Raw genomic sequence first — 10,056 nt, forward strand, 5'->3', positions numbered from 1 at the left:
CAATGAATGATATGTTCATTTTTCCTATTTCCATTTTTATCAATACTGCAATACTGCAACAATTTTTCACATGCGTCATCTAACATTTTGAACATGCAAAAATGTAACAAATACAACTGTGTTTTAAAAAATCGGGCGGTAATCTGGCTCCCTTCAGATCATTATCTAAAACCTTGAAAAAAAGCACATTTGGTGATTTTTATTTATTCATTAGTTGCTGAAAATAAATGTAACATATGAACGATATGTCCAAGTAATGCAGTGGAGTTCTGAATTCTGAAAAACAAGGGTGTGTGTGTGTATGTGTGTGTGTGTGTGTGAGGGTGTGTGTGTGTGTGTGTGAGGGTGTGTGTGTGTGTGTGTGTGTGTGTGTGTGTGAGGGTGTGTGTGTGTGTGTGTGTGTGTGTGTGTGTGTGTGTGTGTGTGTGTGTGTGTGTGTGAGGGAGAGGGTGTGTGTGTGTGTGTGTGTGTGTTGAGATACTGAACAGGTACTCTGAAACAGAAATACATGTACTAAAAATACTTCTATTAAATGATGCGAATTCATATGCTTCTGAAAATCAAAGGATGAATTCCAAATAGATGTTACTGAGTCCATAATTTATCAATCTTTCCGTTGATTTTACTAATGGGTGATGGCTCACTTTATGACAAAATTTCTCATCAATTTTGGCGCCAATATCTTCCTCAGAAATGCTAGATAATGTAGTTTTATATCAAAATAGCACAGTAAGAAACCTAACAGAATTTTTTTTTCATTTGAGTGATTGAACATTTATTTGATATCAAAAGACATTCTTTTGTAAATACATGCAAAAAGGCTATGGAAATAAATTGAAAATATTACTAAAATTGTATTAATGAAAAATATTTTTCAGGTACAATACAAGTATTTAGAATTATTGAGGGAATATGTTTAACAGAATAGTTTTTATTCAAAAAAGTCAAAATATTTGTGGCATTAGACATATGAAATAAATTTATATTTAGAAAATTAAATTACTTCAGCAGAGATTCTGTTTAAAAGCAAAAAAGATATATATAATTAATCATTAGCTATTTTACATTGGTATATATAATTAATCATTAGCTATTTTACATTGGTATATATAATTAATCATTAGCTATTTTACATTGGTATATTCAGCCATAATACAGCAAACCACCTTAACATACGTATACTCTAAGTACACCATGTGATACAGAAGCAAGTTAAATTCTTGAACAGATGTGAATAATTTCTACATCCATCCAATTCACAACCTCTTCACACTGTCAGCAGCTTTGTAGTCAGCTTTCATTCATTACTAGGCAACAAAACACATACAATAAAACAAACCATTTTAACAGAACTGATCTTTTGTTATGAAACTGACTTTAAAGTGGTAAATATGAAGAATTTTTTTAAGGATCAGAGAAACTTGGCAGACATGCTTATCATCATTGTTGCAATAAAAAAAGCTTTCGGTTTCTTCATAAGAACTCTATGTTTGGTTACAGAAACAACTGGTCTGTTTTCCTTGTTGACCTTGACGTAGACAGTCTCCTGGTTACATGTTTCCTACAGTAAATAATTATGACATAAAGCTTTCTGTCTTTGAGCAATCAATAAAGCATTTCTGAATGCTGATTGGTAAAACATACAATTTCATTTTGACAAATAAAAGCAATATTGTTAAAGTTTACGGCAAAGCACTTCATTTTTCTACACGGCATTGTCTAGTTGAAAAATATTTCAATTCATATTATTGTAAAGACTCAACAGATAAATTATCTGCATATCATAATAACAGATTTTAAACATATGAAAAGTGCACGTATTTTCAAACTTTAAAAGGGAAGTGTTTTCTCTCTTATGATGTGATAATAAATTATGTTTATTGTTTACATGCTGAAGGTGATTATCTTGAAAAAAATTAAAAAATCAAATCACTGGAATATTCTACCTGCACTGTTTGCAGACACGTATGCTAAATACACCATAGATCAATGGGTTGACAACAGAATTCAGAGGCAAAAGACCTTCCATGAATATTGCAACTCGTATGATTTCTGGTGTCCTTGGAATTTGATCATATACAGAAAGTAAGTTGAAAATCATGTAGGGTGCCCAACAACATACAAATGCTGGAAAGAGACCACAGTCCAAAAACGATGTTTTAATAAATGAAGTGATTTAATCAATAAAATCGCACGTAGAAATATTATTCAGGTCAATAGGATTCTTTTTAAAAAGCTTTTTAATTTGATCTTGCTGCAAAAGTAAATTAATTAGAATGTAAAAGATCATCCATTCGATTTTAAGAGTTAAAGAGTGTCGTAATGGGAGCTTGCTAAACATATCAGGTTTCTTGAAATTCTGGACATTTAGATGCAGAACAGAGATAAAAACATCCTCGAAAGGGCAAAAGGAATTCTTACCCAATGCAATGACAAAGGTCATTCGAATTGTCTTCATTTTGGCTTTGGATATCGACGAGTTTGAATCATCGTGCTCTGATCCAGAGGATGTACTACTTTGTCTTGAGGACAGTAGTTTTGAATGTTGCCTGCTTACAGAAGGTTTTTCTTTCATCTGATAGCCTTTAAATCAAAATTTAATTAACAGTGGATTAATATCGTTGAAATTTACAAACTAGAATAGAAATTCTAAGTTCAGTTGGAGTGTTGATGTTTTCAAAATGCAATAATGATACATGTAATAAGAGGAATTCCAACAGAAAAAATTAGGAAGTTGGAATGTACTTCTGGTCCCGGGGCCATAAAACTTAGTTGAGTTCACTTTTGATCTCAGCCTCACTCTTCCACCATAAATTCCTTTGGTAAAAGTGAAACTTAGATAATAAGTGAGTTCGTCTAAGTTTGATGGCTCCGGAGCCTGATGTATTTTACTAGTACCTTCGTTTCTTGCTGAGACTCTCCATATTATAACAGCTATCGTAGAGTAACACCCAACGATGATGATTGTAGGGATAACAAACACGAAGACAAAGATGACGGTGAAATAAATCTATAGAGATAAACATATTTACACTCTCACAAATATTTTACATATTTTATACTTTAATTTAATTAAAAACCATGTGAAAAAATATTTTTTTTACATTAAGAAATCAAACAATTTTTTGTAATTATAATTGTATAATTGTTTATGATTCATTTGATTGATTGATTGTATGTTGTTTAACGTCACGTTCGAGAATTTTTCACTCAAATAGAGACGTCACTATATACAGGTGAAGGGCTTCAAATTTAGACCTTTACTCGGCACTCAAAGCCATTGAGCAATGAGGGTTCTTTATCTTGCCAACGCCTACCGTGACACGGGACTTCGGTTTTTAAGGTCTCATCCGAAGGACCCGCAACTTTCATTTCAAAGTGCCAAGCGCCTGGCAAAGGAACAGTTACTACCTAATTTTATTATCGACTCAGGTCAGTCGCGGCTGTGATTCGAACACACGATCTTCCGATCACGGAGCGAGCGCTCTACCGACTGAGCTACCGTGAAGGTTTATTGTTTATGAGTTACTGACTTTACAGGATTTGATAAAACAATTTTCAGTGATCTTCAACATTGACACATGATCTTTAGTCAAATAATGAAACATCGTAAATTCATAGGTAACAATATATTCAAGTTTCAATATATTCAAAACAAGGACTTTTGGTGCGATAATGATTTCAATATTCCATTGACCTGGGCCTTCGAAAAAATAACGTTTGTTCAAGATCTGGATTACCATTACATGTATATGTAGCTCTTGAAAAAGATCCTACTGAATTTTGAATCAATTCCGATCAAAGAGATCTTAAGCTACAACTCATGATTTCAAAATTTCAACGACCTATGACCGTGATATTTGAAACATTATTTTCATTCAAGATTTTGACACATCTTTTAAGCAAAGCATATTAAATTTATTGGTATCTATTCTAATCAATGTCAATTTTGCGACATTCAACCTGCATGAACAATCAGCGTTCGAGAATGCAGTTCACTTTGGAATCGCTAATATTGAAGTACCAACTGCGTTCTAAAATTTGATTGCTGCAAAAACCTTATCATTTTCTAGTTAAGAAGTGGGGGTGGGTGTGATACATGTATTTAATAATATTTTAGTAGTTCTAGTGAACATTTTGATTATATTTATTTCTCAAATATCTTTTTCATTTGAAACTGTATCGATGCATACAAATGAGACTCTTATCACTAGAGTATCTTACAAAATTTCTTTTTTATTCCAAATACCTTCATATCAGAATGATCCAGATCTACATAGCACTGCTGATATACCGCATCATATTTGAAAACAATAGGTCCTGTCACAGAGACAATGACTGCTGCCACCCAACAAAAGATGCATATTATTGTAGGGTTTCTCCCTGAAATTAATTAAAAGCCTCTTAGAACAAAATGTTATAAAGATAAAATTCATTACAACATAAAATGTTTCAAACAAGATAAAATAATTGCACTGCTTTTGTATTCTCCTTATATTGTACGGACCGTTGAAGTTTGGTTGCTTGAAACGTATCTAAATGGTTAATACTCGATCTGTAGCTAAAGTAATTGCCGATGTCGGATAAAGTAGAATTATTTCAAATTATCAGTTATAGAACTTTCCTTCACTTTCAATTTTTTTTACAAGTGCCATAACAACAAAGAGTCACTCAATGTCCAATGCTCTACAGGTACTTACTTCTACTTGGTAAGCGCACCAGGTGAAAAAAGCAAATCTATTCTGGATACAAGGTGTTCACTACTACTTAGCAGACTAAGCAGGTGCCAGAAAACAATAGTTCCGAATTTTTTTGGCATTTACCTCTACTTGCGAGACTCCCCAAAGGTCTGATGAGGATGTGTAGACGATCGATACTCAGGGCTATCATGATCATGTTGGATCCATAAATTCCAATGTTCTGATATATATTTATATATATATTTATATATATATATATATATAATTGATGTTTCCTTCCATAAAACATTGATATCAGAAGTATTTTTAAGAAAGTTCATGACCTTGTCATTTAAATTTTAGCAAATTAAAACATGTACAATGTATGTGAAACCTTCCAAAGAAGTGCTGTTGAAATGTATTTTGTGCGTGTACATCTCAAACATCAAACATATTTAATATATGTTTGTTGTAAATCGTCAGAAATTTGTACGAGAGTTACAATATGTCGAAAAAGCAATTACTTTTTTTTATCCTAGCCATTTACATATAAGACTCCATTACTCTAAGTCTTAAAAGATTATATTTTTAGTACAAATCATAGTATTTGAAATAGGTTTCTCCGTAAGGAAGTTTTTATTATACAGATGGAAGTTTTCATGCGTGCGATCTTTTTTTGAACATTTCAAAATTCGTGGTTTATTGATTGGAAAGTTCAAATTTAATGACTTCTGATCTTACCGATAGAAACTCTTGTAATTTACACAGTGTGTTTCCACCATAGAATATTCCATCATTCGAATGTACAGCAATTCGTGGAATCACAAAAAATATTCCACAGAGCAAATCTGAAACGACAACATATGCTCTGAACGTAACTTTTTTATTTTGTTTTTTAAAAGACTAGGAATATTTTGTCCAATTAGGCCTTTGTATAACTTTTATTTTGATAGTGTAAAACGAAGCGAAGCTACAATTATTCAGAATTTTAAATGACAGCAGGAATAGCTGATTATTGGATTTGAAAATTATCATTTGCCAAGACGGTAGAATATTTAAATAATTATAATGATAATAGTTTATAGTTAACTGTAATGAAAACTGAGACACTATACAAACTATAGTTTAATATAGTGATATCTTTGTCATTTTGATGACTATAGTGAAAACTTTGACATTTGATAGACTATAGTGATAACTTTGACATTTTGATTGACTATAGTGATAACTTTGACACTTTGATTGACTATAGTGATAACTTTGGCATTTTGATAGACTATAGTGATAACTTTGACACTTTGATTGACTATAGTGATAAATTTGACATTTTGATTGGCTATAGTGATAACTCTGACACTTTGATTGACTATAGTGATAATTTTGACATTTTGATAGACTATAGTGATAACTTTGACATTTTGATAGACTATAGTGATAACTTTGACATTTTGATAGACTATAGTGATAACTTTGGCATTTTGATTGACTATAGTGATAACTTTGACATTTTGATAGACTATAGTGATTACTTTGACACTTTGATTGACTATAGTGATAACTTTGATATTCTGATTGACTATAGTGATAACTTTGACATTTTGATAGACTAAAGTGATAATTTTGACATTTTGATTGACTATAATGATAACTTTGACATTTTGATCGACTATAGTGATTACTTTGACACTCTGATTGACTATAGTGATTACTTTGACACTTTGATTGACTATAGTGATAATTTTGATATTCTGATTGACTATAGTGATAACTTTGACATTTTCATTGACTATAGTGATAACTTTGATATTTTGATTGACTATAGTGATCACAAGGACACTGTTGTAATATCTTTGATAACTTTGATTTTATATTGTGATATTTTAGAAATATCATGTTCTTTCAGTCATTGAGAAATATTTGGTTTCAAAATATCCTATACTAACAAGATAATTTCATACGAAAAGCATTGCATACAAAATGAATTAAATTCTCAGGCAGATTCAACAGATATATCTATGGTAAAAATAAATTTTAGAAAACTTGATATAATATCTAAAATGTAAAATTAAATGATACTTCTATCGCAAAGTGATTTCCTGTACTAATGACCTTGATATTCTGATTAACAATAGATGTAGGTCATTTGATTAACTAAACAGATACTTTTGATACTCTGATTTATTACGATGATAACTATAACTCTTTGATTTATTAAAGTGATAACTATTATGCTATAGTAATAGTAAAATATGTGTATATATATTATGTATAAGATATAGTAAGTGATGCCTTTGAAACTTTGATAGACTATAGTTAGCTATAGTAAATAGTAAACTTAGTTAACTGTTGTTTAAAATAGTATTTTGTCAAGAGTTAACATAAACATTTCGTACATGTCATCAATTACTACATCTGAATACCAACGAGGATTAGAAAAATGTGCTTTTTGTATAAGTTTGTCGATGTTTTGGATCATTTGGATCAATGGATTTGGGTTTAACACTCAGTTTAGCTTTAAAAAACTGTAGGAGATCAGATTTCCAAATTCATTTCACATCATTATTAAGTTTACCTGCCACAGCCAAGTTTTTGATGAAAAAATGCATCCTTGACTTCTGACCCTCAACGATGATAACTGTAAGAACTGTGATATTGCCAACCAAGAGGATGACCAATAAAAACACCTCAAAGGTTATCTGCTCTATCTATATATAATAGATAAAACAGATATCATGACCATACAAAAGGTAAAAATATGAAAGATTCTTACACAAAAATACATTATACATTGTATCAGTGGGTGTGGGTGTGTGGTTGTGTGTTCTTAAACATCTAAAGCTTACTATTTCTTCGAAAGTGTCCAAAAACTTGAGACAGAATGACTTAGAAACTTACCATCAAACATATAATGATAGAAACTATTTGATAAAAAATCGAAAGAAGCAAATTACACGAATGTTCATTTTGTTCAGGAAAAATGTAAAACATAACTGATTTTCAGTAAACAATGTTTTTATTCTATGTGATCTTTTGTCGGAAGGATATAGTGAGACATATGTTCTATAAGACCACAAGTTGTGCGGCGATATCCTCTACAAAATTTATAATATGTCAAGTTAAAATGTTACTAAATAAACAATATGTCTCAGCAACTTAAAAAAAATACAACGCAAATTGGTTTCGCATGTGTTTGAGAAAAGTACGTACAGAATTATGCTGTATTAGTTCATTCCACTCATTGTATTTGATTGTATTTCAGAAATACATTAATTTTGCTAAACATACCTATCAAATATTTATTTATAAGATGAGCAGTAGGTTTGGGTTTTTTTTTTTGTTTTTTGTTTGTTTGTTTGTTGTTGTTTTTTTTTTTTTTTTTTTGTTTGTTTGTTTGTTTGTTTGTTTTTTTTTTGTTTGAATCCCATATCTTTAGACAATGCAAACACATCATTATGGAAAGTTTCCAGATTTACATGTTAATCTTTGAGCTTGTTTAAAAACGTTTAAAAGTTGTTTTACTACATGTTTCTAACTATATTGTTGAGACATAGTCCTATTTTGGCATAGAACCTTAATGAAAATTAATGAGATACTATGTAGCATACACTTATATTTCTACCATTTCAATTTACATTTTTCCCATCTCGGGACAATTTGTTATATATATATATATATATATATATATATATATATATATATATATATATATATATATATATATATATATATATATATTACATTTTCAACAGTGAAATACTGTGATTTATTTATTGAATAAAAATGATATTCTCTCAAAGTGTGAAAGGATACATAAATGATATTCTCTCACAGTGTGAAAGGATATCAAAGAAAGTAAAAAAATTATTTTTGGCCTGTCATAAGATAGAGATAGTAACTAAGCATCTTGATAGAGCTAAAACTGCAAATTTCTTCCCAAATATGTTGCTAAAATCCATGCTATGTAATGTTTTCAATCACACAACTGCTAAGCTATGACGTCTCAAACGCTCAACTATGACGTCAAGCCTATGACACTGTGTTAAGAAAAGACAGAGGCAAAATCGAAGAAAATGTAATAAACAGAAAATTCAATGTTTTGTAGATGAATATGGAATTTATTTCACTCGTGAGACAGGATTTTTTGATATTTTCACTCGTGCTTCGCACTCGTGAAAATATAAAAAAAATCCTGTCCCACTCGTGAAATAAATTCCATATTCATCTACAAAGCATTGAATGTCCTATATATATATATATATATATATATATATATATATATATATATATATATATATATATATATATATATATATATATATATATATATATATATATATATATATATATATATATATATATATAAAATGTTTTTAGAAAATACTTTGACTGGAGACTCGCACTTTATTTCCCTCCACAGCAGAAGGTAAAGGGGTAATCGGTTAACACCTACACAGATTGCATACAAGCAGGATAGGCTTTTAAATCTTTTTTTAATGAGGTAAAGAACATTTGAACAGTAAAGAATTATTCTCAAAGAATATCAAAATAAGCATTGAATTAATATTTTTGACATTCTTTGTATCGTAACACGGACAACTTTCCATAATGCGCATAATTGTTTGGAGTCTTGCAAAACGCCTTCTGCCCGAGAACGTAGTTAGTACTTGTTTTGTTGTATCCTTAACTGGCTCCCATGTTCGTATTTTGATGTAAATGTCGTGTATCCTGAGTGTGGATTCTAATTTCAAATCGGTCAATTCTGTAACTGTCGTACACCAACACATGCATATTAGATATTTTAAATAGCTTATAGAAGCGGATGTTTCTGAGAAATAAAGTGTGTCGTAAAATACCAATATCTTACCGAACCCTCGAACAATGCGTCTTTCGAACTGCTTGAGGTAAACCATAGGAAATATACTTTGATATCATAGGAAATATTCTTTGATATCATAGGAAATATACTTTGATATATCTATTTATATAGGAACCAATTTTAAAGGTATAAAAAGATTTATTGTTTTACTTTTAAAAACCAATTGATATATCGATCTTACTATAAAAGACTTACATTTCCAATGTCATTACTAAGCGGTCCAAAAAGCATTCGAAGATGGACCAGTCGGTGAGACATTTTGATCACGTCACACTCAATTTAGATTCGTTAACCCTCAGGTTAAATAAAATCATCCAACACGGGTCAACAGGTTTTACATGTATTTAATTTGCATTCTTGCTGTTTGACAGTTACAGAAATGACTGAGTTTAATTTGATTTGCGGTTAAATGAAATTTATATCGGAATTCCTTGGCATACATGTTACATGCACAACTACACTTTGTGAGTATCATTAGTGTGAAGTTTCACCCATCTGCGA

At 30.5% G+C, this 10,056-nt stretch overlaps 1 protein-coding gene across 1 annotated transcript; it reads right to left on the reverse strand.

Moving 5' to 3' along the window:
• Positions 1 to 968: 968 nt before the first annotated feature.
• LOC133196151 (cardioacceleratory peptide receptor-like) lies at positions 969 to 9,813 on the reverse strand. The gene is made up of 9 exons (XM_061332081.1): positions 9,751 to 9,813; positions 7,252 to 7,384; positions 5,421 to 5,527; positions 4,824 to 4,920; positions 4,250 to 4,383; positions 2,899 to 3,010; positions 2,422 to 2,583; positions 1,947 to 2,127; positions 969 to 1,561 (listed from the first exon to the last, which is right to left on the reverse strand). Exons 1-9 carry the CDS (start codon positions 9,811 to 9,813, stop codon positions 1,495 to 1,497), a joined length of 1,056 nt encoding a protein of 351 aa, XP_061188065.1. The 3' UTR covers positions 969 to 1,494.
• Positions 9,814 to 10,056: the final 243 nt, after the last annotated feature.

Source organism: Saccostrea echinata, unplaced genomic scaffold (assembly GCF_033153115.1).
Source record: "Saccostrea echinata isolate AGI-Se365-2 ecotype Australia unplaced genomic scaffold, CSIRO_AGI_Sech_v1 ptg000030l, whole genome shotgun sequence".
Classification (NCBI taxonomy): Eukaryota; Metazoa; Mollusca; class Bivalvia; order Ostreida; family Ostreidae; genus Saccostrea; species Saccostrea echinata.